The sequence below is a fragment of the Pelodiscus sinensis genome, chromosome 19 (assembly GCF_049634645.1).
Source record: "Pelodiscus sinensis isolate JC-2024 chromosome 19, ASM4963464v1, whole genome shotgun sequence".
In the NCBI taxonomy this organism is placed as follows: domain Eukaryota; kingdom Metazoa; phylum Chordata; order Testudines; family Trionychidae; genus Pelodiscus; species Pelodiscus sinensis.
In genome coordinates, this window is record NC_134729.1 from 6,781,124 (window position 1) to 6,807,227 (window position 26,104).

Below are 26,104 nucleotides of genomic sequence, written 5' to 3' on the forward strand. Positions count from 1 at the left end.
TCAGTCCAGGGCTCACACCTGTGCTGTAGGATTCTCAACCGTTTTCTTTCTGGAGCCTGCCCAAGGTGCTATAACCCCCCATAGTCCAATTGTAACACAATGTTCAGCACAAAACACTGGCCCTGGCTTCTAGGGGGTAGCATGCAGGGCACAAGACCAGGACCCATGAAGTGAAGTTGCTCCCTAGGCCCCAGCAAATCTACTCCTGTAGAAGACCCAGGTTAATGCCCCCTTGGCCTGATGAGAAGGGGTTTGCACAGGGGCATCCCACTGCCCAGGTGAGTGCCCTGAATGACTGGGCTAGAACAGGGAGAGCACCTTGAACAGCCCCTCACCCAGGCTCTAGGCCCCTCCCCTGGGGGATGGGGCAAAAGAGCAGGACCAGGGTCCCTGTCAGAGGGGGAATCAAGCCAGGGTCCCCCACACCCAGGTGACTGTGCAAAGTGCTGGGCTGAGGGTGAGAAGCTGGAGTGAGGCAAGCGCTGCTGCTGTTTGTGTAAGGCACAGCTTGGGGCTAGACTCCAGGGCTACGTCTAGACTGGCAGGATTTTCCGGAACGGAAAAGTTTTCCGGTAAAAGCATTTTCGGAACAGAGCGTCTAGATTGGCAGGACGCTCTTCCGCTAAAGCACTTTTTGCGGAAAAGCGTCTGTGTCGATCTAGACGAGCTTTTGTGCAAAAAAGCCCCAATCGTCATTTTCGCGACTGGGGCTTTTTTGCGGAGAACAAATCTGAGCTGTCTACACTGGCCCTTTTGCGCAAAAGTTTTGCGCAAAAAGGACTTTTGCCCGAACGGGAGCAGCATAGTATTTCCACAAGAAGCACTGATTTCAGACAGTAGGAAGTCAGTGCTTTTGCGGAAATGCAAGCGGCCAGTGTAGACAGCTGGCAAGTTTTTCTGGAAAAGCGGTTGATTTTCCGGAAAAACTGGCCAGTCTAGACACAGCCCCACAGACTGGATTGCTGAGCTCTGCTATTGCCTAGCTTAGTTGACTAGTGGGATGGTGTTTGGGGAGCTCGTTCTTAGACCCCTCTCCCCCCACGCCTTGTATAGGAAGCCTGGGCAGCCCATCAGGCTTTGGGGATACTGCTGGGTGGCTGGTGCACGTGTCATCACATTCCCACACTCTCCAGCAGGGGGCATAGCATGTGCAGTAGCCCAAGTAGGTCCCATCCTGTTTGCGGAGGGGAGAGGGGGGGCAGTGGAGCACATTAGTCCCATGTGCTGCAGCAAGGGGCAGGGGTGCATGTGGACACACAGGTCCCATCCTGTCCAGCAGAGGGCAGTATTGCACACTCCCCATGGCACACACAGGAGCCATTCTATCCAGCAGGGGGCAATAGTGCGCACGCGCACGCGCACACACACACACACACACACACACACACACACACACACACACACACACACGGTACGTCTAGACTACAGGCTTTTGTCGACAGAACTTTTGTCGACAGATACTGTCGACAAAGAGCATCTAGACTACATTCAGTTCAAAACCCTGTAGTCTAGACACAACCCTAGATGCAATAACACCTTCTGTCAACAGAACTCTGTCGACAAAAGGCGTTATGCCTCGTAAAATGAGGTTTACTAGCGTCGACAAAACTGCTGAGTTCTGTCGACGTTATGTCGACAGAACTCAGCAGTAGTATAGACGCAGGTTTAGTTTTGTCGACAAAACTCTGTAGTCTAGACACACCCTTAGGTGCACACAGGTCCCATCCTATCCAGCAGGGGGCAGTTGTGCACACTTGTGTACACACCCCTAGACACACACAGGTCCTTTCCTTTCTCTCCAGTGCAGGCCATACTGCTCACGTGCCCTAATCACGACAGTGACCAAGGCGCAGCTGTCAATAACCAGGCCAGGAGGCGTCTTTGGGACACATTTAATAATAAAATAACAATAGAGAGTGAGTGCCTCCCTGAGGCTGGAAGCTGGATCCCCCCCAGCCAATTAGTGACAATAGCCCCCAGCCCCCAGTCACTTATCCTTGAACGGGGAGAGAACACGATCTGTTTTTAAAAGCCCCCCCTTCTGTCAAACCAACAGCGAATCACAGAATAAAGAGGGAGGGGAGCGTCCGCCATAGGCGGGCACCAGTCCCAAGGACTGTCCCCCAATACACAGCACCATGGGGCACTACGGGCTCTGGCCTCCGCAGCTGGGATCCGCCCCATGAAGACCTGGCTTCTAAAATGAGCCTGCTTGGCCCAAGCAGGTGCAGGAGGGGGGCTGGGGGCTGTTCTGAACAGCCCGTATAAAGTGGCAGGATAAATACCAAGGGAGGCCCCCGCCCCAGCAGGGAGGACGGCTGTAGTGCAATTTAGGCTCTTGGCTGCCCCTGCCCTGGGAGCGCCTCAGGGCTGAGGATTTAGCTGAGCCCTGACCCCAATGGGCCAAGCTGGGGTGAGAATCCAGGGGTCAGAGCCCCCCTACCCCCCAGTATCCCACCCTGCTCCATGGCTGGGGGGAGAGAAATGAAGATAATTTGCCAGGTCTTGGGTCCCGGGGCAGCTGTGGCCAGGCCTGGTCTCCAGTGCGGCTGCTGGAGCACCAGTTACCACGCACGCCTCAGGCTCAGCTGAACCCACCAGAGCCGAGAGGCAGGGTCCGGGCCCGGGATCCCAGCCCTGAGAAGGGTGAGACAGTGACAGGGGAGGGGGGGCCAGGCTAGCATCTGGCAGCATGACCGGTCACGTCCCAGGCTCTGCCAGTAGCCAGACTGTCCTGTCTGCTGGCATCCGGGCTGTTCCACTAGGGCAGCATCTGCCCTTTCCATGCAGTGCCTATGCGGAGCCCCGCCACTCCTCAGACCCCCATCCCCGAAGAGCTAGGGCCAGTACTTCAGCTGGTGTGGTCTGGGAGCGAGCGCTGGGACCGGGCTGTGAGGAGTCGGCTGCAGGGTAGGCACCAGCTCTGGCGCAGTCAGTCCTGGGGGCGATGGGCAGAGTAGACTGCTCTGGCACCACCCTTTCCATAGCAGAGCCTGCCGAGATTGCGGGGGGACACACAGGAACACCAGGAAAAAACCAGCTCTGCCCCTGGGGGTCCTGCCAGGCTGTGCCCAACGCAGCCCGGCCATTCCTGAGGGCCAGCGTTGGAGGGCAGCGCAGGGCCATGCCGGGATTTCACACTGGAGACACAACATAATAACTTAGAGACGCTGCAAGCAGGGTTCGGGCTGGGGAGGGGGCTGGCCCTACAGCGTGGGGTCAGTGCAAAGCGGGGAGCACCTGGGCCAGACCTCCAACCACACGAGAAAATTCCTGATAATTAAGAAGATTAATACTGACGTCGAAGGGTTTATTGCACTTGGAGAGACTTTAAATTAGAGCCCAGAATTCCTGGCCACAGCCTTGGGCCGCCCTGCCCCATTGCCCCACCTGGCAGCTGCGAGCTCAGTGCCGGCGCGGGCGCAGCTGGCGGACCATGGCTTTGGCTTCCTATGCTGCAATCTTTGGCATCGCTGAGTGTGGCCCTGAGGACCTGTGGCTGGAAATGCCCATTGTGTCCTCGAGGGAGCTGCCACCGACAGGAAGTGGGCTGGGGAAGGCAGGAAGTCCCGCCCAGCTCCGTGGCAGCGACTGGATGGGGCGATTGTGCTTGTCCAGCCTCGCTTTGGCATGTCCGAGTGGACGGGCAGCTTGTAAACTGTCCAGTTCAGACTCCACGACCCTGTGCCAACGCCGGACGGATGGACAGAGGAACGCGCTTCACGCTGTGCCACGGGAGGAGCCCACGGCTCCACAGAGACCAACGGCCTCCTGGCAGCCTTCAAGTATTGCCCGTGGCTAGAGAGCGCAGCCCTCAGGGCGCCCTCGGGGGGCAGTAGGCAGCTGCCAGGGTCTAGTGCCGAGGGGAGGTGGAGATGCCACCCCCATGGGCACAGAGCAGGCAGGGTGTTCTCCATCTGCTGCTGCAGTCCTGGGGGCTCAGCTCATGGCCACCCCTGGTGGGGCCCCCTTGGGTCTGTCTCTGCCCCATTGGCAAGCTTGCTGGGTGCAGCCCGTCCTTGCTGTGCCAGGCCGCGCCGCCCCTCCCCGATGCCGCTCTGAGGCAGCCACGCCGGCAAAAGCAAACAAGACAGACAGACAGACAGAGCCCAGATGCGTAGGGCAGCCGGGCGGCCCTGGCCCCGCTATGCCTCTGAGGCCGCCTGTGGCTTCAGCTGAGCCTTCTCCATGGCCGTGCCGTAGGGCAGGGAGCGTTTGAAAAACCCCAGCTGCAGAGACAAGAGGCAGGGCAGTGAGCGCACAAGGCAGTACCTCCCAAGCACCCGAAGCGTGCCCTGTCTTCCAGCCCCGCTCCCACCAAGAGCCAGGCACCGACCCCGATCCCTGAGTCCCAAGGGGAGTTATTTCTGGGAGCCCCTTGCTTGCCCTTTCGGAGCTGGCACCTCCCCTCCCTGGCTCCGTCCCTCTGTCCCACTCTGGAGAGCTCCCCCCGGGCCAGTGTAACGTCTCGCCAGGGCAGGCCTCACATGGGGACTGGTGGCTGCTCCAGGGCGTTGAGGCCCCGGCCCGCTGGCTCAGAACCTCCCGGGGAACAGCTGATGCCCATGGGCAGCGCAAAGCTCCTGCCCTCCAGCTGGCATGACCACTGCCCGATGCTGCAGCGAGGCCTGCTGAGCTGGGAGCTCTGCCAGCCCCATTGCAGCTGCTCACAGGGGCCAGCCAGGAAGCTGTAAGCTGCTGGGCCCCGGCCTACCCCAGCCCCTCACCTTGTACAGCACGTAGATGAGCAGCGCCAGGAGCAGCAGCCCGAGCAGGATGGCCAGGATGATGATCCACAGCGGGACCCCCTGGCTGCTCTCTGGTTTCGCCCACTGAATCGCCGTGGTGACCTGCCAATGCCATGAGATGGGGAGGGGTAAGGTAGGAGCTGGGGAACCCCCTCCCCTCTGCCCACAGCTGCCTGCTCTCCTGACCCCCATGCTGGGCACTGCTGGGTAGGGCTGGGCCGGACGCCATCTGCAGCATTCTCTAGGGTGCCCAAAGGGGCATGCAAAGGGCGCCATGCCCAGCACTGGAGTGCAGCCAGGGAGCGCCATGCCCAAAGGGCGCCATGCCCAGCACTGGAGCGCAGCCAGGGAGCGCCGTGCCCAAGGGGTGCCATGCCCAGCACTGGAGCGCAGCCAGGGAGCCCCGTGCCCAAGGGGCGCCATGCCCAGCACTGGAGCGCAGCCAGGGAGCCCCGTGCCCAAGGGGCGCCATGCCCAGCACTGGAGCGCAGCCAGGGAGCGCCATGCCCAGCACTGGAGCGCAGCCAGGGAGCGCCATGCCCAGCACTGGAGCGCAGCCAGGGAGCGCCATGCCCAGCACTGGAGCGCAGCCAGGGAGCGCCGTGCCCAAAGGGCGCCATGCCCAGCACTGGAGCGCAGCCAGGGAGCGCCATGCCCAGCACTGGAGCGCAGCCAGGGAGCGCCATGCCCAGCACTGGAGCGCAGCCAGGGAGCGCCGTGCCCAGCACTGGAGCGCAGCCAGGGAGCGCCGTGCCCAGCACTGGAGCGCAGCCAGGGAGCGCCATGCCCAGCACTGGAGCGCAGCCAGGGAGCGCCATGCCCAGCACTGGAGCGCAGCCAGGGAGCGCCGTGCCCAAAGGGCGCCATGCCCAGCACTGGAGCGCAGCCAGGGAGCGCCGTGCCCAAAGGGCGCCATGCCCAGCACTGGAGCGCAGCCAGGGAGCGCCGTGCCCAAAGGGCGCCATGCCCAGCACTGGAGCGCAGCCAGGGAGCCCCGTGCCCAAAGGGCGCCATGCCCAGCACTGGAGCGCAGCCAGGGAGCGCCATGCCCAAAGGGCGCCATGCCCAGCACTGGAGCGCAGCCAGGGAGCGCCATGCCCAGCACTGGAGCGCAGCCAGGGAGCGCCATGCCCAAAGGGCGCCATGCCCAGCACTGGAGCGCAGCCAGGGAGCCCCGTGCCCAAAGGGCGCCATGCCCAGCACTGGAGCGCAGCCAGGGAGCGCCATGCCCAGCACTGGAGCGCAGCCAGGGAGCGCCATGCCCAGCACTGGAGCGCAGCCAGGGAGCGCCATGCCCAAAGGGCGCCATGCCCAGCACTGGAGCGCAGCCAGGGAGCGCCATGCCCAAAGGGCGCCATGCCCAGCACTGGAGCGCAGCCAGGGAGCGCCATGCCCAGCACTGGAGCGCAGCCAGGGAGCGCCATGCCCAGCACTGGAGCGCAGCCAGGGAGCGCCATGCCCAGCACTGGAGCGCAGCCAGGGAGCGCCATGCCCAGCACTGGAGCGCAGCCAGGGAGCGCCATGCCCAGCACTGGAGCGCAGCCAGGGAGCGCCATGCCCAGCACTGGAGTGCAGCCAGGGAGCGCCATGCCCAGCACTGGAGCGCAGCCAGGGAGCGCCATGCCCAAAGGGCGCCATGCCCAGCACTGGAGTGCAGCGCCCCCACAGGATACTCAGACATCACCCAGAGCAAAGTGCAGGGAGGTCGGGGCAGCGGGCAGCACTGGCACTGAGCCCACCCAGGGCAGGCACGCCGGGGAGTTTAATGACCAGGCGCACTCGATAGCTCAGGTCCATTATTTCTGGTGGTGCAGCGCCCCTAGAGAAACCCCCTTCCGCTCCCAACAACAGCACCATCCCCACAGAGACCCCCGTCTGCTCCCTGCCCCCCATGACATCCCAGCCCCCTGCGGCGCAGAGCCCCCTAGCTCCGCCCTAGGGCCTGGGGGCCACCCCGGCTCACTGAGCTGAGCAGCCAGCCCCAGGTGCTGAGCGGAGGGGAAGGAGCTCGCTCTCCCTCCCTCCCACACACCCCGCTAGTCATTGGCTCAGGATGGGTTTGCTGCAGGCTCCACTCACCTGGGCCTGGTCTGGGCTTTGACGCTGCCCCAGCCACCTCCCCCCCACCCACTGTGCCCCACTCCTTCTACATGGCCCACGGGCAGCCACTGACCTTCAAGGCCTCGCTGGGGTACTCCTGGGGCTGGATCTTGTAGGGCATCCTGTCGACCTGGTACCTGACCTCGCACTGCAGGGCCTGGGGCTGGTTCTCCTTCTGCAGGCAAACCCCGAGGGGCACGTCAGCCATGTGCAGCGAGAGGACCTGGAGGGTGGCGAGCGCCCTGGCCCAGGGAGAGGGCGGGCCAGGCACCACCACCAATCAGCACTCACGCATGGCCCAGATGTCAGGGCAATCGGTGTCCCTACGCCTCAGGGCCAGCGAGCAGTGGAGTCGGTAACACAGGGCAGCTAACAGCTGCAGCTACCTCTGGGGGGGAGGGGGAATGGCTCACCCCATGGGGCAGGACGGGGAGAGGAATCCTGCATTTAGCTGGAACTGCAGGGTGTCTGGAGCAGCCCCAGGGGCCAGAACAGCAGGGCTGGTGCCCCAAGTCTCCCCCAGAAGGGCCCAGACCCTGGTTTCACACCTCCCCCCACAGCTGGCCCCTCCCAGGGCACCCGCACTGCAGCACAGCCCCCATGCTGCACTGGGGGCAGCACAAAGGAAAGGGGGGAGCAGCCCCAGGGCTTCCTACAGCCCCCAGCTGCCCTTGGCAGGACTCCCAGCTTCAGACTGGCCAGGGCTGACCCTGCTTAGCTGGAAGGGCCCCAGCGGCAGGCGGCCACACTAAGCCGGGGCGCCAGGGCGGGTGCTGCCCGTCAGTAGCTGAAGTGGGACAGGACCCAGGCTGGGGTGAGGAGAGGGCCGAGCCAACCAGGCTGCAGGCAGGGACGCTGGGCACACAGGTATGAATTTACAGTGCAGCAGCGGCAAGAGCAGGGGCTGGGATGGCCACTAGGTAGCGCTATCCCTGCACATCGAGAGAGGCTGGCAGAGGGGCCCCAGCCCTTGCTGGGGGCGGGGCAGCAGCTGGGCAGGCAGGGGCCTTGCTGGGGGCGGGGCCGGCAGGGGCCTTGCTGGGGGCGGGGCAGCAGCTGGGCAGGCAGGGGCATTGGTGGGGGTGGGGGCGGGGCCGGTAGGCGCCATGTGCCACTTGCTGCTGCCCAGAGCGGTTCTCGCGAGTCGGTCTGGAGGAGGAAGACACCATGACCCTGCCCAGGCAGGACGGATCTGGGCAGAGTCCAAGGGGAAGGGAACAGTGGAGAACTGGGTGCTCCTGGAGAGACCCCAGGGCAGGACAGGGGCTGTGTGACCTGGGGCTGCTGCCCAGGCAGAGGATCCAGCCTGCCCAGAGCCTGGCAAATGGGGGAGGGGGGGTCACACAGGCCCCCAGGGCTGGAACTGACTCAGGGTATGTCTACACTACCCCGCTAGTTCGAACTAGCGGGGTAATGTATGCATACCGAACTTGCTAATGAAGCCCGGGATTTGAATTTCCCAGACTTCATTTGCATAAGCCGGCCGGCGCCATTTTTAAAAGCCGGCTAGTGCGAACCCCGTGCCGCGCGGCTACACGCGGCACGGGCTAGATAGTTCGGAATGGCTACGTAGTTCGAACTCTCTACACGCGGCACGGGGTTCACACTAGCCGGCTTTTAAAAATGGCGGCGCCGGCTTTATGCTAATGAAGCCCGGGAAATTCAAATCCCGGGCTTCATTAGCAAGTGCGGTATGCATACATTACCCCCCTAGTTCGAACTAGCGGGGTAGTGTAGACATACCCTCAGAGAAGGTCTGGCAGCCATGGGGGACAGGGACTCAGGAGGCCCCTGCTCACAGGAAAGCTGAAGCCCCCATCTAGGCCCCTGCGGGCAGCGTGTACGGGGCCTCCCGAGGGGCAGGGAGCTGGGAGACGTGGGGGTGGGGCAGGGCACCACTCACCTGCTGGAAGGTCGTGGCCCACATCCGGAAGTAGAGCCTCAGGCTGACCCGCTGCTGCCTCTGCAGCGCCCCCACCTGGCAGCTCAGCTGGAAGCACTCGGCCTCGGGGCACTTCTGCGGGGAGAGGCGGTTGGACAGAGGCTCAGTGACACAGCAGGGCGGGGGCCAGCGTCTCCAGCATTAGATCTTGGACTCCGGTGGCCACTGGCCAGGAACAGGGCTCGGCGGAGCTGGTCCAGCCCGATGGCTGGAGTTAGCCTCAGCATTCGGAAAGGCCGAGTGACCAGCGCTGGCACTGGGCTTTGCATGGAAAAGGAGGCTCGTAGCCGTGGCTCCATGCCTGATGGGACTCGAATGCAGCCACCTCTGGTGCAGGGCATGGCAGCGCATGGCGGTGCTGAGTGGGGCATGGGAGGAGGAGCTGAATCCAGGTGCAGTGACAGGGGGTGGGTGCACCAGACACTCCAGCACACAGGTACCTCTCTGCCTGTGCGGGCCAGGCCCTGGGGAGTGGGTGTGGATTGAGGACTCTCCACTCCAGGGCCAGGCCAGACTCTTGTGCCCTGTGCCCCCAGCAGTCACAGAGCGCCCCAGGCACAGTAACCCCGGCCTGCGGTGTGCAGAGTTCACAGCACTGACCAGGGTATGGTGGCTCCTGGAGGCCCCGCTGCTCCGCGCTGTGTCCCGTCTCTGCAGGTAATGCTGCTCTAGGCCAGGAGAGGCTGTGGGACTCTGCTCCAGCTGTAAGCACATTCCAAGGAGAGAGTTACCTTTGCATGGCCCCCAAATGCCCTGAGCAAGTGAGGGATGGAGGGGGGGAGCCAGGCCTGTGAAGCCCTACCTAGATCCCACCTCTGATCTGCCCTGTGAACCCCTGACCTGCATCTAGCTTGACCCTGGTAGGCAGAATGCCAGATCTTGCCCAGCTGCTGGCACTAAGAACTGATGGCCTCGCAGCTGGCAAACAGACCAGGCAGTCTGTTTGGCTCAAAACAGATATGAGTCTTATAAGAATGTACGTAGTGCTCAGACTCTAGGAAATGCTTCATGCTGCTGCATGCGTTACTGCTAGCGGAGTTCTGCGCCAATGCGCATGCGCAGAATTCATGTGCTGTGCAGATTTTTTTTCCCCTCAGCAGAAAATACAGAGCAGCTACTCCTGGGCAGGAGACAGGAAGTGAAAAGGCTACACTCCTCACAGCTCCCTGCCTGCGGGGCCAGTCAGGAGGAATGGGCTGGGGTGTGGACGGGTGGACAGTGTGTGGTGCATGGGGCTGCTGGGTGAGGCTCACAGACTGGGGTCTGAGGAGCCAATGGGAGGGGGGAATTGAGGTGGGGGCTGAATGGGAGTAGGGGTGACTGAGTGTGAGCACAGGGGCATAAGGGGACAGGGTGTCTGGAGACATGGGGGGAGGGAATCAGCCAGTGTCTGCATGGGGAAGGCTCCCTAATGATTTTCCCCTCCCCACAGAAAACCCGGTTTCATATTTCTCCCCCCACTCTCAGCAGCCTTCCCTCTCCCTCAGCTGCGCGGTTACCACGACTCCCCCACCCCTGCCCCTGCTTCTGGGGGGCTGGGAGGGGGAGAGGCAGGAGATACATTTCTGTATTGTAGTTTAAATGAACAATTACTCAATCCTAGACTACTCTGCCTACTAAGGCATCCATGTGTCGGAAGACACTCCAGAAATGGTTGCTATTGTCTGTGTTGTTACAGACATACATGCTGACAAGTATTTTGGAAGAAATTAGCAAAGTAAGGGAAACTGGTGTGTTTCTACTATTGTATTATACTATTGTATACACTGTGCTATTTTGACAAATAAAAAGTGCAGAATTTTAAAATCCTGTGCACAGAACTGTTCATTTTTTGGTGCCGAACTGCCTCAGGAGTAAGGTATTCCTCCTGCTGGAAACCTCGGTGTCCCAGCGCCAGGCAAGAGTCCGGGGGCTGCTTTGAAACGGCCTACAGACACCAGACAAAGCCATGGGGAACACGAACGGGCAACGGGCTTTGCTGATCACTCCCCTTGTCCCAGGGAAGAGGAGCCATGCATGTGGACTCATTCTCTCATCTTGAACCTTGGGGGAAGGGAATAAAAATCCCCGACAAGACGCCACGGCATCTTTGTGGCCGTTTGGACTTGGAAGGGCGAGAGGCTCTTCCCTGAGGCCAGAAATCCCCAGGGGGATTCAGAGACACTTGGACTAGATCTTAGGACTACGAGGGTGTGGGACGGAGGGCACCAGCTGCGTTGGGGTAAGTGATGGGTCTCTTGGCTGGAACGTGCTGGGATTTTTGGAGTGTGATGATTTCGTCCCACTTACCTGCAGCTTGAGCGGGTTGACGGGCTGGCTGGAGCAATTGGCCGGCACCGAGTAACGGGTCACGTACATCACTGGTTTCCCCTGGAAACTCATGGGGCAGCTCAGCTCCAGGACACCGTGGCTGATGGCGCTGGGACCCTCATTCACCAGCTGCAAGCAGGGAGAGGGAGGGTCTGTGCCGGCACTGGGCTCCCAGGGAACTCTGGCTGTGCAATGGCCTGGCAGGCCGGAGAGCTCCTATGTGGCAGGTCCCTTCCAACCCTACATTCCAGCTGGCCTGGACGGAGTACCCCACCCCTGCACCCCCCTCAGGATGGGCCTCCAGGGCCTCCCAGTCAGACTAGCCCTGCAGGCAGCCCCTCTGCTCCCAGGCTGGCCCCACACATGCCCCCCTCCTCATCCTATCCTGGCCCCAGGGCCCTTTGGTATCTCCCAGCAGCACGACTGGCAGGCCAGATGTCTGGGGGAACCGTGCTCCGTGTGACACTCACCTCATACACGTGCTGCACCTCGGGGCCCACGTCCTGCTCCTTCACTGGCTTCCTGCCAAGCTTCCAGCCCGAGATGGGGAAGGACACAGACTCGGGCTTGGAGACCCTGTGGGGCAGGCATGGACGGTCACTGGCTGCTGGCCCTGGGATCAGCCACTGCAGCGAGGGGCCACGGGCGATCTGGGCTGAGCTGCCAAACTCACGTGAGGCAGGGACAGGGAGCAGCCACTGCTGGGCCACAGCTTCCCTGCTGGGCTGGGCGGGATGCGATTAGTGACTGGGGAGGGGGTCCAGGGGGCTGCAAAGGAGGGGGCCACAGGACCTGGACTGAGGCTGGCTCTCCCACACAAGGCCTGGCCCCTTGCTCAGGGCTCAGGCTCTGCAGGGCCAACAGGGAGGCTGGGGCTGGGCACACTCACCCGTGGGAGGAGACCCTGGCAGCGGCCTCGACACGCAGTGAGAACGCCACCACCTCGCTGCGGGAGTTGTTCTGGTTCTTGCTGGGGAGAGAGCAGAGAGCATCACGGGGCGGCCCACTTCCCTGCACGGCCCGGGCTCTGCACGGCTCCCCGCTCCCCTGCACGGCCTGGGCTCTGCACGGCTCCCTGCTCCCCTGCACGGCTCCTCGCACGGCCCGGGCTCTGCACAGCTCCCCGCTCTCCTGCACAGCCCGGGCTCTGCACAGCTCCCTGCTCCCCTGCATGTCTCCTCGCATGGCCCGGGCTCTGCACGGCTCCCCACTCCCCTGCACGGCTCCTCGCACAGCCCGGTCTCTGCATGGCTCCCCGCTCCCCTGCAGGGCTCCTCAGAGAAGGAGGGGGGAATCCGGAGCCCTGACCCCATCCCCACTGGTTGGGGCGGGTCCCAGAGCATGTGTGGGGGGGCCTGGCGTTACCTCTGGATCTGGAACTCAAACTGGATGTTCTGCTTGTTGTCACGAAGGTGGGGGACGGTGAAGCGCAGGCCCCCTGAGAGCTGGGGGAGGGACAGAGTTGGGTTAATAAGCTCTCCCAGCTCCCTGCAATGTCTGGCTCCCCATCTGCCCCCGACATCCCCCTCGCCCATGAAAGTCCTGCTCCTTGTGTGCCCGACACACCCCTGGGTCCACGACAGCCCAGCTCCTTACCCCCTTGGTGCATCCCCAGCCCATGACAGCTCTACTTACCCCCAACGCACTCCCAGCCCATGGGCACCCTTGCCCCCCACCCATAGGCCCCACCCCTCACTCGCTCATTTCACCAGGCTGGGGAAGGGTTTGGGATGGGGGGAGGGTCAGCGTCCAGGTGGGAGCTCCAGGCTGCAGCTGGGGGTTTCGGAGTGCAAGAGGAGGTTCCAGGTGGAGGCAGGAGGTGGGGTAGGAGAAGTGAGGGCGCCGGCTGGGGGTGCGACTGCTGGGGCGGGGCCAGAAATGAGGGGATCAAGGTGCGGACTGTGACTCTGGGCTGCTGGCCTGGTGCTCAGACTGGCCGTGACTTGGGGCGCCTGGGCAGGGGCTCTTGCGGCCATGGGGTGTGTGGGGATGGCTCGCGCTCCAGCCACGGAGGAGGTTGGGGCTCCAATGGGTGGGAAGGGTGAGGGGGGAGCGTTCACTTGCCACCCATGCCCCAGCTGGTGAGAGCCCTGTTTGCCCCGATTGCCCCCCGGCCCTGGCTGGGCTGTCAGCAGCTCCAGCACATGCTGGTCTCAGCCTGTGTCGCCCACTAGGCCCCTGGCGAGGGCGACTGACGAGCCAGAAGCAGTTAGTGGGAACAAGGAGAAATCTCAGTGCCATGCCCTGCCGGGCCCACCACCCCACCTGCCCCAGCACCCCCCACCTGCCCCAGCCACTCCCCACCTGCCCTAGCACCCAGCCACCCCGGCACCCCCACCTGCCCTAGCACCCAGCCACCCCAGCACCCCCCACCTGCCCTAGCACCCAGCCACCCCAGCACCCCCCACCTGCCCTAGCACCCAGCCACCCCAGCACCCCCCACCTGCCCCAGCCACTCCCCACCTGCCCTAGCACCCAGCCACCCCGGCACCCCCACCTGCCCTAGCACCCAGCCACCCCAGCACCCCCCACCTGCCCTAGCACCCAGCCACCCCAGCACCCCCCACCTGCCCTAGCACCCAGCCACCCTCACATCCAGGGGCCTCACCAGGTCTGGCACCCCAACACCCCCTCCCCGATGCCCAGGGGAAGTGGCCAGACAGGCCATTGCCACCCCAAAGTCCTGCCTGGGCTCTCAGCAGAGCAGGTGGTGGTTAGGCAGCAGGCACTGCCCAGCGAGGGCCCCTGGCCAGCCCCCCAGGGTGCTCCAGACAGGGCAGCTACTCACACTGGTGCCTGCCTTCATGGGGTTGCCGAGGTCGCAGATCACCGTGCGGGTCCGGTTCACCGACTCATAGGCACAGCTCAGGTTGGTGAAGTTCTGCCGGGGGCGGGGGGATGTGAGATGAGAAGAGCTGCCCCTCCTCCTGCAATCCTCACCGGGCGCGGACCTGCCCTCTTGCCTGACACGCCCACCCTGCTCTGGGGGGCCAGCTCTTGTGCCGGAGTCCTGTCCCCAGGGGTCCCCATGCACCAGGCAGCACATGGCCAGCCCAAGCTGCCCGTATCCTGCCCCGGGGGATGTCTGGCACCGAGGGGCCCATGCCAAGGAGCTGCAGCCCAGAGCCATGTCTCCCTGGAGCCTGTGTCACTGGGGCAGCAGAGGGCCCTGCCCGACTGTCCTGGGCTGCCCGATCCCCAGGGTCCTCTGCCACCTACCCCCTGGTTGCGGATCACCCCGGAGTAGTCGGCCTCCACGGGCAGGGTGACGTAGAGCTCGGCTTCGTAGGCGCCGCCCTCGCCGCGGTTGTAGGCGTTGAAGGTCAGGTTCAGGGCGTTCTTGTCCCCCAGGTAGACCACGCTGTGCTCCCTGCCGGGCACAAGGGGTGTGAGAGCCAGCGGGCGCGGCCTGGCCCCGGCACACCCACCGCCTGACGCAGTCACAGCCAGGCTCCCCGCCAGAGGGGGTGCAGGCAGCTGGGGGTGTGCTAGCACCCTGGAGCCCAGCAGGGTCCTCACAGCCAGGCTCCCCGCCAGAGGGGGTGCAGGCAGCTGGGGGTGTGCTAGCACCCTGGAGCCCAGCAGGGTCCTTACAGCCAGGCTCCCTGCCAGAGGGGGTGCAGGCAGCTGGGGGTGTGCTAGCACCCTGGAGCCCAGCAGGGTCCTTACAGCCAGGCTCCCTGCCAGAGGGGGTGCAGGCAGCTGGGGGTGTGCTAGCACCCTGGAGCCCAGCAGGGTCCCCACAGCCAGGCTCCCCGCCAGAGGGGGTGCAGGCAGCTGGGGGTGTGCTAGCACCCTGGAGCCCAGCAGGGTCCTCACAGCCAGGCTCCCCGCCAGAGGGGGTGCAGGCAGCTGGGGGTGTGCTAGCACCCTGGAGCCCAGCAGGGTCCTTACAGCCAGGCTCCCTGCCAGAGGGGGTGCAGGCAGCTGGGGGTGTGCTAGCACCCTGGAGCCCAGCAGGGTCCCCACAGCCAGGCTCCCCGCCAGAGGGGGTGCAGGCAGCTGGGGGTGTGCTAGCACCCTGGAGCCCAGCAGGGTCCCCACAGCCAGGCTCCCCGCCAGAGGGGGTGCAGGCAGCTGGGGGTGTGCTAGCACCCTGGAGCCCAGCAGGGTCCCCACAGCCAGGCTCCCCGCCAGAGGGGGTGCAGGCAGCTGGGGGTGTGCTAGCACCCTGGAGCCCAGCAGGGTCCTCACAGCCAGGCTGCCCCCAGGCAATGCCCCCTAGCCACATGGCTGCAGCTCCCACCCCACCAGATTATTTTCGGGGGAGGGGGAGGCACGGAAATGCTGCTTCCCCAGGCCCCCACTCAGCAGCTGTAGCGGGGGTAGCCCTGCTCCCAGGGCCCTGCTGCTGTGGCTCCGCCCAGCTCCGCTTACAGGCAGCGCCAGGCTAAGGGCTTCCATATGCAAGCACAGCTGCTTGGTGTTAGCCGGGGGCGGGGGAGTCACGTCGCCCACGCAGCTGGGGATCCTCCAGGCCAGGCTCCCAGCTCTGCCAGGGAGGGGCTGTCAGCAGCTCCTGCCCATCTGGGCCTTGCCTGGAGGAGGGAGCGCACCCCCCAGAGCCAGCTGCCTCAGGCCCTTGGGGTTGGAGAAACGGGAGCAGGGCCAGAGCAGAGGCAGCATCCCCTGGCTCCCATTCTGCCCCAGACAGTGCGATCCCCACATCCGGGGCGTCGGGGGACCACCCACTCAACCCCCCCTGCAGGGACAGCTCTCCTCTCGCCCTGCAATCCAGACAGGCACCACTGCCTCTGGGCGCCCGGGGCAGCAGAACAGGAAGATGACAGGGTGGGGGCTGGCACCTGGACCAGCCCCCCGGACACTTCCTGCACAGTCCAGATCCGATCCGGGCAGGCCTGCCCCACAGCCTGCAAGGCAGCAAGTGCCCCGAGGAACAGCCCCACCTCGCAGCGGGGAGAAGAGACTCCACAAGGCCTCCATCCACAACGCTCTCTGCCCCGCCCTGCTCTCTGCCCATCCGCTCCCACCCCGCCCTGCTCCCCACCCCAGGCTCATCCTCCCCCAGCCCTGCCCCCCAGCCCCATACACCTTCCACCCCAGCGCTATCCTCCCCTGCCCCACCTCCCGCACTATCAGCCCAATCTGTGCCCCTTCGCGCTACCTGCCCACAGAGTTATCTGCCCCCAGCCAGTCAACTCCTGCACAGCGCCTCAGTCCACCTGGGCGGCTGGTCTCGGCCCTCGCTCCCAGCGTTCTGTGCCCTGGGGCGCCCTTGGCCTGAGGGGATGCCGGGGGCTGAGTATCCTCCGTGCTGGGCCCAGCATGGATCCTTGACTGGGCCTTGGTCAGGGAGGGGAAGGGCCTTGCTGGAAGCTGGGGATGGACCCCAGGAGTCCTAGTTCCCAGCACCACTAGACCACATTCCCCGCAGTGTGGGGTGGCTCCCCCCCCACGACCCCCACCTCCTCCGTGCTCTGAGCTGGTCCCAGCAGATGCCCAGGCGCAGCCCCGGCTCAAGGGGCCTCCTGCCAGCCTTACCCTGAGACCTCGAGCTGCAGGTCGGGGACGCAGATATTGTCCTCGCCACAGTCCAGCTGGATCTGGGCCTGGGGGTGAGAGAAGGTGGGGGTCAGTGTGAGCAACCCCTCCCCTGCTGTCTTAGTGGTGACAGCCGCCTCCCTGCCACCCCGTGGCAGGCCAGGGTGAATCCGAGAGCCTGACGCAGACCATGGCGCTGCCCAGCGTGGCCCTGTCCCAGCGTCTGTCCCTCAGCTCCTGGAGGGTGCGGCATGGCCAGCCGGGACCCCTGCGTGGTGCACACACATGGGGAGCCACTGGGCCCTGTGCTGCTCTCCTGGGCTCCATCACTTGCACAGATGCATCAGGCCCCTGGTCGGGAGTGGGGATGGCAGTGCAGGGGGAGGGGTGAAGGTCGTGGGACCTTTTCTGCCTGCTCCACCCCCAGTGCCAGCTGGACACAGGACAGGGCGGGGAGCAGCTGGGCACAGCTGGGTGCTGGTGAGTGGGCTCCAAGAGGGGTGCTAAAGAGGGAGACCCCACTGGATCCAGGGGAGCTCCCGGGGGCCCTGCTGCCAGGAGAGGCCTGGGGAAATGGCCCTGGGGACTCCGATTTGTTTCCTCCCTCCTGGGGCGGGCTCTATGGACAAAGCTGGGCTGGCAACCCCCCCCACTCCCAGTCCGAGCAGCGACTCCCCTGCCCCCAAAACAGCTGGGAGCCTGCCAGTCTCCCGCAGGGGGCCCTCAGCACCCGACAAAGAGGGACCTGCGCAGTGGGGTGCCAGCCTGCCCAGGAGCCCCCTTCCCTCCCCCTGCCGCACCTTCTGCTCGATTCTGTTCTTGGTGAGGTGGTTGAGGATGGGCTGCAGCCCGTAGGCATCCGCCGGGGCCCGCGAGTCGAGGCTGAAGCTCAGCTGCACGTGGATGGGGGACAGCTTGTCGCGGAACTCGGACTCGTTCTGGGGAGAGAGGGGAGCACCTGGGGCAGCAGGAAGGTGGCTCTGAGTCCCCGGCCCCACGGAGCTGCCACTGCCAAGGGACCCCACTCCTCCGGCAGCCTGGCCAGCGCAGCCCTTCGGGGACCCGAGAGCTCAGTGGCCAGGGAGCCAGAGAACCACAGTCAGGCGGCCTCCTCAGCGACCCCTGGAGCCCCCCCCCAGGCAAGGGCTGGTCTCCCAATGCCGGTCGGCTGGGCTGGCCCCACTTACCTGCAAGTAGATTTTCATCTCCCTGCACTTGTCCAGGGCGCCGTTGTGCACCTGGATGGTCTGGTTCAGGGTGGGCTTGTGCGACTGCAGGAACAGCGCCCGCTCCTTCTGCTTCAGGTGGTCCAGGTGCAGCTCCACCGTGAACCCTGCCAGGGAGGAGGCTGGGTGAGTGGAAGCCCAGGGGAGCGCTGCAGGCCCAGCTCCAGGCTGCGGGAGCACCCCGCTGCCTCCCCCTTCTGCGCACGACTGCCGCAGCATTGCACGGGCTGCCTCTGCCAAGGGCGCCCTTCCTCTGCCACGGCAGGCGGCTCCCTCTGGGGAGGGGCTCAGCTGCTGGTTCCCAGCCCACAGCAACCGGACAAAGCAGCTCGGGAAGCAAAGTGGAATCCTGTGTCTCACTGGAGTGAAGGGGAGGCTAGAGGCAGAGAAATTACCCAAGTTTGGACTCACTGAGGACACAGGTCATTAAACAGGTTACCCAGGCCATGGGAAAGTGGGTCAGGGCATCTTTAATCCCCTCCTGGAGCCAGGGCCTCAGGGTTACAGCTCATGTGACACACAGCGGTGTCCCTGGGGTCACCCTCACCTGTGTGGGGAGAACAGCACCCCCACTCCTGTCCCTTGTTGAGCCAACCCCCTGCAGCACAGCACCCCCTGCTGAGCCTCCCTGTCCCCTGCAGCACAGCGCCCCCTGCTGAGCTTCCCTGCCCCCTGCAGAACAGCACCCCCTGCTGAGCCTCCCTGTCCCCTGCAGCACAGTGCCCCCTGCTGAGCCTCCCTGCCCCCTGCAGAACAGCACCCCCTGCTGAGCCTCCCTGCCCTCTTCAGCAGCGCCCCCTGCTGAGCCTCCCTGCCCCCTGCAGCACAGCACCCCCTGCTGAGCCTCCCTGCCCCCTGCAGCAGCACCCCCTGCTGAGCCTCCCTGCCCCCTGCAGCACAGCGCCCCCTGCTGAGCCTCCCTATCCCCTGCAGCACAGCGCCCCCTACTGAGCCTCCCTGCCCCTGCAGCACAGCGCCCCCTGCTGAGCCTCCCTGCCCCCTGCAGCAGTGCCCCCTGCTGAGCCTCCCTGCCCCTGCAGCACAGCGCCCCCTGCTGAGCCTCCCTGCCCCTGCAGCACAGCGCCCCCTGCTGAGCCTCCCTGCCCCCTGCAGCACAGCGCCCCCTGCTGAGCCTCCACTCCGCCCCCTACTGACTCATCACACGCTGCCTCCTGGGCTCCCATCCAAGCCCTGGCATAGCCAGACCTAGTTTCCTTCACCTACCCCACACCAGAATGGACACCCCCCATTGGCTGCCAGGTTCCCAAGTGCCCTGTGATAGTGAAACTCCCCAGACCAAGGGATTCTGGGAATATCTGGGGCAGCACCTGGCTCCTGCCTGCTCCAACAACGCTCACTACTCACCAATGGAGTCGGGCACGTGCTTCCCTGAGGCGTTGAGGCAGAAGCTCAGGTTTATGCTGCCGAGATGGGAGAGAGAGATGTGCAATCAGACAGCAGCAGCTGCCTGCCTGAAGCAGGCCAACCCCTGCTGGAGCCCACCTGAGCCTTGCCAGACTCAGAGCAGGGGCAGGGCAACCACGCAGGACCTTCATAGACCCAGCAAGCCATTGCTGGGGTAGAGCCAGGAGCAGGATGCAGGAGTCCCACACTCTGCTCTGCTCTTAGTTACCCACCCCTCTGGGAAGATGAGGAATGCAATGCAACAGGGAAACTGAGGCACGGTCTCTGGTAGGGCTGGGAATGGGTGTCGGAGCTCCGGGCTGTGCTCTGGCCACTGTGCCCCCACTAGGTCTGGGCTGGTCAAAGGCTGGGTGACAGCTAGACCCAAGGGGGAAAGGCCTGGAGCCCTGAACCCAGATCCTGACACCTGCAGCGACCCCAAAGCCCGTGACATCTCCAGGGCTGCCTCCCACCCACTTCTAAATAATCCTCAGATTCCTGCCCCTACGCTGGTCCCCCCTCGCCCCAGCCCTGGTGCCGCTGTGAGCCAGCTAGCAGCCACCCCCAAGCGCCCGGGGACAAGTTAACCTGAGGGAGGTGGGAGCAAGAGGGATTCCTCAGGTCAAATCCCTCCCAGGGTGAGCAGGGCGGGGGTGGGGCCGCTGCAGCACCGGACTGGCCCCAGGGGGCATTCCTGCAGCCCTGCCCCTGTAATGCCCGTCCCACCCCGCCGGCTCCATCCCCCTCCCCCGTTCTGGTGCAGACCCCGCCCATTTGCCCCACCCCAATGCCAACCCCCCTCTTCACTTCCCCCTTCATCCCTCCCCTGCTGCTGATCCCCTCCCAGCCCCCTGGGGCGCCCCCCCCCATTCCCACCCCAGTGCCTCCCCGCCGCTCCGCCGGCTCCAGGCCGGGGCCGCCAGCGTCCCAGCTCCCTCACAATCGCTCATTCATGGAAGGGCAGGGCAGGCGGCCAGCAGCCCGGTTGCTGAGCAACAGATAAATAGCTTGCTCTAAACAGCCCCCCCCGCAGGCCTGGCGCGAGAGCCGCCAGCTGACACACGCGAGGCGGGGTGACACCCGGGGCGGGGTCCCCCACAGCTGAGCTCATTGGCAGTGTTTCAGGGAGCCCGGCCCCAGAGCGGAGCCCATATCAAAAGCCAAAAGCAGAGGCAATTTGCCCGGCCCACTGCTGGCCTGGGGCGTTCTGCCTGGCCGGATCCTCGTGTTCACTACGCCCAGGGAGCACTTCCCCACCCCACGCGGCAGTGCAGGAGGGGGGGAAGCACAGCAGCTGTTTAACCCCACGCGGCAGCGCCGGACAAGCAGAGGGGGAGAACCCAACAGCCAGTCACCCAGGCAGGCTCGCAGCCAGGCACTCGGCGTCGGAACGCTATGGAAGCAGCGCCTGCCCGCCGGGAGGCCCCGAGTCCTGCCCTAGGGGCAGAGCTGGGGGGGAGGGGGGCCGTTACCTACCAGGCCACGTGCGTGTCGGTGCCCTCCAGTGTGCAGGATCGCTCTTCGGGGTTGAACATGGCGGGGAAGATGCTGAGGGAGGCGCTGGCATAGACGATGGGGCGGCCTCTGTGTGGGGCGGCAGGACAACAGGGCAGAAGGTCACATGCTACAGTGACAGCCTGGAGGGACCAGGCAGGGTCGGGCTGGGCTGACCCTGAAGGGGCGGTGGGAAATGGGGCCTGAGAGCTGGGACGGCCCCCTGGCTGGGATTGGGCCATTCACTCCAGAGGACCTGGCTCCACATTGCTCCAGGAATCCCCAGAGCAGCCGCTTCCCCTCCCTGCCATGCCCAGGGATGCTCCTGGCTCAGGCTGGCTCCCATGCCACCCCCATGCTGGCCAATGACCTCCAAGCTGGCTGAGCAGACAGCTGCTAGGGCCCCCCCATCCTGGGGCTGAGGGCGGGCCGGGCGATGCTGAGCCATGCAGTGTGGGCTCCTGGAACCAGCCCCCCAGTCCACAGGAAGGAGCCCGCCCAGAGTCCCATCACCTACCGGTACACCAGGGCTGTGTCCACTCCGAACGCACCCACAATCAAGTCTGCAGGGCAAACACAGACAGCTCAGGGCCAGCCCACAGCAGGACAACACCTGGGCACCCAGCACTGTGTGTCCCCAGTGCCAGGGGAGCTAGTGAAGTGCTCACTGCCATGGGGCTGGGGGGAATCTGTGCGGGGAGGAGCTGGCAGGGAGCTTGCTGCCATGGGGCTGGGAGGGCGGGGTCTGTGCCAGGGGAGCTAGCAGGGAGCTCGCTGCCATAGGCTGGGAGGGGTCTGTGTCAGGGGAGCTAGCAGGAAGCTCGCTGCCATAGGGTGGGGTTGGGGGGGTTGTGCGGGCGGGAGCTGGCAGGGAGCTCGCTGCCATGGAGGTGGGGGGGCAGTCTGTGCCAGGGGAGCTAGCAGGAAGCTCGCTGCCATAGGGTGGGGGCGGGGGGGTTGTGCGGGTGGGATCTGGCAGGGAGCTCGCTGCCATGGAGGTGGGGGGGCAGTCTGTGCCAGGGGAGCTAGCAGGAAGCTCGCTGCCATGGGGTCAGCTGCCAAGTCTCCCCTGCGCCAACCCTTACCCGGGTAGCCGTTTCCATCCAGGTCCTTGGCTCCGCGGAGGGCAAACCCAAAGAAGTCAGGTGAGCTGCCAGGGGGCCAGTGCCCCTGCAGGACCTGGGAGTGCTGGGCCTTCACCCCGCCCGCCTGACCGTTGTACACGTACACCAGGCCCTGCTGCGCGTCCCCGCCGAACGGCGCCCCGATTGCAACGTCTGTGGGGAGACAAGCACTGAGGTCAGTGGGGGCATGAGCTGCACCCTGCTCCCAGGCCTCACCCCCCGCACGGAAGCCGGGAAAGGCAGCCAGACACAGGGCACCATGCTGGACTGTGGCACCGTCCCTTTCAGTGCTGGGCAGTGAGGGCGCAGGGATGGCCCCTTCCCCCGGGCTCTGTCCCCCATTGCCCCTCCCTGCCCAGCCCACAGAGGGCAAGGGCAGCTGGGTGGCCACATGCAGGGGCATTGAGGCTGCCATGGACGAGGACAAGGCTGAGACCTGCCAAACTCGTTTCACCTTGGTGACCCTGAACAGCTGGCGAGGGTGGGATTCCGGTCACCACCGACCAGACCTAGGTCCCTGCCTGGCCCCCAGGTGAGGCAGGACCGTGGGGGAGAAGCAGCTTGGCCTCCTGGAAACGCAGGGCTGGAGGAGATCTCGTAGCCTGCCTTGTCCAGCCCCCTGCTAGAACCAGCCACCCCGACAGATGCTTGTCCAAGGCGCCCAGGAAGCCCCGTGCTCAGAACGATGGGATCTGGGAGCCAGCAGCACCGCCTCTCTAGGCCCAGCACAGCTCCTATCAGAACAGCTCCCGCAGGCCGTGGCACCCGGATTCCTGCCCAGAGCAGGCCAGACACCCTGCGCAGGGCCTGGGGCTGCCCCGCCAGGGGCCCATTCCCACCCCATTCCTCTCCCAGGGCAAGCAGCCCCCTTGCAGCCTAATGAAGTCCCAACGTTGGCTGCAGTCAGGGCCTGCAAAGGGCTGGACGGGGACCCCATGAGCAGCTGCTGCTCCCCGGCTCCGAGGCGCTTGCCATTCAGGCTGACAGGCCCCCAGGTCTACACTGGTCGTTACGCTTTTCCCTGGGCTGTTTTTGCCTCTGGTAGTTCCTGCTGGGGTTGAAAAAATGGGAGAGTCCATAATCCCCTGCCCCCCTCCCGGGGCATCCCAGGAACCCAGACTCTGCGGGACCCTGGCTCCTGTAGCAGGGAGTGATCAAACTAAGGGGTGCACACGCCTAGCTTCAGTCCCAGCTGGGCTTCAGCCAGGGGGGAGGGGTCACACACACACACACCATTGTAGCCATCCTGGTTCAGGTCTCCCAGCGGGGCCAGGGTGCTCCCAAAGCGGCCGAACTCCTTTTCCCCTGTCAGCACCATGGAGGCGTTGGGCTCCATGCCGTGGGGCTGCTGCAGGTAAACGTAGACTCTGCCCACCTCCTGCACCCGCCCATCCTCTGTCTTCTCCATGAACAGCGGGGCGCCCACCAGCAGGTCGTCCAGACTTCAAGTGGAGGGAGAGAGAGAGATCTAGGGCTTAGACCCTGGGCTGGTGCTACAGCCGTCAGCAGCCTGTGGTGTGGGTGGGTATCTCACCTTCCACCCCACACTCAGCAGGGGGTGATGTTCACAGGGCACTAATGCCTGGTACTGCTCCAGCAGCTGCCAGCCAAGCCACCTGCTTGCTCCTGGCCCAGCGCCCAGCCTGGGGGTGCGTGGGTGTTCAAAGAGAGAGCCCGTCCTGCACTCACCCCACAGCGGTGCTCCTGCCCCAAAGGCCAGGCCAGGCCAGATCCACATCCACACGATGCTGGGACCAGGCCCAACCCCATGGGAGAGGGATCCACTCACTGGCCAACAACCCCTTCTCCCCAGTGCTTCTCTTCCACTCGGTGCCCAAGAGCCACTTAAAACTCTCCCCTTCCCTGCCCCGACTCTCTATGGGGCACGGGCAGCTGTTTGGGAAACTATAATAAGCGATGGGGCCATGAACAGGACTCAGGTGCCGCGATGTTCTACGAGAGTCCCACTCCAATCCATTGCACCCCACTCTCTCCCTGAGCTGGGACCAGAACCCTGGAGTCCTGCCTGTCTAGTACCCACCAGGGCATCCCGTTTCCCGCGATTTGCCACCTTCATGCTGCAGATCCTAAACAGCCATTTTCTATGAAGCCTCCTGCCCTGCCAGCTGTAGAGAGAGCTTTAAAAAAACCACTCTCCGGGCCATGTTAACTCTGGAGCCTAATGACAACCACAGAATGTGAGTTTTCAAAGCTCTTCCACAGCCAGTTAACACCCGCAGGAGAAGGCAGCTGCATGGCACCAGCCACATGTGCGTCTCCTGCTGGCATACTTGGGCTGAGCAGCGTTCTGGTGGGAGCTCATTGTCTGCCATGTGGTCACCCTGCCTGAGCCTTGAGGAGGCAGCTGGATTTAGGCCACATGGTCCGTGGCAGATGAACACCTGCAGCCTTAGGAACCAAGCGCCTTTATGGGCTGGGGCACAGAGCAGGGGGACCTGGCCCCACAGGGTGTTTCTATACTGCAGTTAAACACCCACAGGGGGTCGCAGGCTCAGGGGCTGTCTCATGGCGAGTTAGACAACGTGGGATCTAGGACCCACCTGGAACCTGAGCCCAGTGAAGTGGCCCCTTGGCCCGAGTCCGTGGACATGGACGGTGTCTGACTGTAGTGCAGACAAGCCCACCAGGGCAGTGGCGTAGCAAGGGCAGGACATGGGGGGGCAGTTGTCTCCGGGTGCCACACTAGGCTGGGCGTCAATGTAGTCCACCTCCACTCTCCCTGCTATTCCTTGGTTCGCCTGCTCCTCCTCCGCCCGCTGCGCTGGCTGGAGCTTCCTCCCCACCTCTCCGCCCCCAACCCAACCCTCCTCCATCTCCGCTGGCAGGTTAGTGCATCCAGGGGCTGGGCCCCAAACTGGAGGAGGCAGGGGAAGATGCGGTACAAGCTCCCCCACCATGGTCGGGCTCAGCCGTGTGCCAGGTTTGGGGTCCCACTGCGCAGAGGCGGCGAGGGAGGCACAAATTTTTCTTTTGCTGCCGGGCGCATAACACCTGCGCTATACCTCTGCATAGGGGCTGGCCACCACTGCCAAGGGGCTCAGGGTGAATTGAGGGTGCAGCCCAGCAAGGAGACAGCTGCATCCCCAAGCTCTCGGGACACACGGTGCTAATTAGCTGGCAGCCTTGGCCCTGGCTGAGCCCGGGAGAAGCCGATCTCCTGGACTCCAGCTCTCCACCTGGCTCCATCCCCTTCCCCGAGTGAGAGCCAGGGGCTAGGATGCTCTGGGGCTCCAACAGCCCTGTGAGAGGGCGTGTAGTGGGCACGTGCCTAGGCGGGTGCTGGAGCGTGGGACGCGTGTGCACGGGCAGGGGAGCAGTTGTGTGCATTTGGCAGCGTGTGTGTATGGAGGCGTGAGTTCCACTCACAATCCCTTCCAAATCGGGGCCTGCCGGGGGAGGCGGCAGGAGCCAAGGGCTGCGTCAGCCACTTCCTCAGAACGGGAGGAGCTGCCAAGAACTGGACACGGGCCCCACTCCCGCCCAGCCCCCCGGGCCCTGCTAAACGCGCTGCAGCCAAGGCAGTGACTGTGTGGCCATGGGGCGGGGAGAGGGTGCTGCTAAGCTGGGCCTCTGACAGGGTTTTGGTGTGAGCAGGGGCCAGGGATGCTGCTGTCCCATCCCCTGCGCCGCGGGTGCGGCTGGGTCCACAGGCTCCGAGCAGGGTGCTCACTTACCAGCCCCTCTGGAACAGGCAATTTATTCCCCACACATAGTCTGGGGGGGGGGGGGGGAGGAAGCCAGTCCGGGAGGGGGGGATGTGCAGTGCAGAGCCCTGCCACCTTCCCCCCCCCCCACTACACAGGCCCATCATGTGCCTCTCCTCATGCTACAAAACCCCTCACCCCTCCACACAGCCCAGCCCTTTCCTGCTTGACCCAGCGGTCCCCTTAATCCCCCAAGCCCCCAGGAACAGCCCCGCACTCACCCGTCGCCGTTCACATCAGCAGCAGCCACCACGTAGCCGAAGTAGGCCGCCATCTGTGGGGAGAAAGGGCCCATCGGGCTCCACGATCAGGCCGATGGATTTTGCCTCCCGCTACGAGTGGGGGAACCCCCCCAGGGCAGGGCCCACATGCCCAATTGGGGCCGGGGCTCCCTCTGGTCGGGCCTAGCCAAAGGCTGGTCCCAGCTCTGCATCCGGCTGGGCCTGTGGCCTGAGACAGGGACACTGCCCGGATGAGAAAGAGATTTTCAAAGCTCCTCCTTCTACTCCCCCCCCCCCCCCGGGGACTC

The 26,104-nt window shown here is 64.5% G+C and overlaps 1 protein-coding gene across 2 annotated transcripts in view; it reads right to left on the reverse strand.

Annotated features, from left to right (window-relative positions):
• Positions 1 to 1,874: 1,874 nt before the first annotated feature.
• ITGA5 (integrin subunit alpha 5) overlaps positions 1,875 to 26,104 on the reverse strand; it is a 60,745-nt gene continuing 36,515 nt past the window's right edge. For both annotated transcript variants that reach the window (XM_075902077.1, XM_075902076.1), the window contains exons 11-30: positions 25,797 to 25,849; positions 23,084 to 23,292; positions 21,812 to 22,003; positions 21,244 to 21,289; positions 20,709 to 20,816; positions 19,194 to 19,249; positions 17,790 to 17,935; positions 17,403 to 17,540; positions 16,603 to 16,670; positions 14,320 to 14,470; positions 13,889 to 13,981; positions 12,466 to 12,545; positions 11,990 to 12,070; positions 11,571 to 11,676; positions 11,080 to 11,229; positions 9,391 to 9,492; positions 8,752 to 8,865; positions 6,922 to 7,023; positions 4,728 to 4,850; positions 1,875 to 4,229 (exon numbers count right to left, since the gene is read on the reverse strand). In XM_075902077.1, the coding sequence (XP_075758192.1) occupies positions 4,146 to 4,229; positions 4,728 to 4,850; positions 6,922 to 7,023; positions 8,752 to 8,865; positions 9,391 to 9,492; positions 11,080 to 11,229; positions 11,571 to 11,676; positions 11,990 to 12,070; positions 12,466 to 12,545; positions 13,889 to 13,981; positions 14,320 to 14,470; positions 16,603 to 16,670; positions 17,403 to 17,540; positions 17,790 to 17,935; positions 19,194 to 19,249; positions 20,709 to 20,816; positions 21,244 to 21,289; positions 21,812 to 22,003; positions 23,084 to 23,292; positions 25,797 to 25,849 (2,202 nt within the window). In that variant the 3' untranslated portion in view covers positions 1,875 to 4,145. The remainder of the gene's footprint in view (positions 4,230 to 4,727; positions 4,851 to 6,921; positions 7,024 to 8,751; positions 8,866 to 9,390; positions 9,493 to 11,079; positions 11,230 to 11,570; positions 11,677 to 11,989; positions 12,071 to 12,465; positions 12,546 to 13,888; positions 13,982 to 14,319; positions 14,471 to 16,602; positions 16,671 to 17,402; positions 17,541 to 17,789; positions 17,936 to 19,193; positions 19,250 to 20,708; positions 20,817 to 21,243; positions 21,290 to 21,811; positions 22,004 to 23,083; positions 23,293 to 25,796; positions 25,850 to 26,104) is intronic.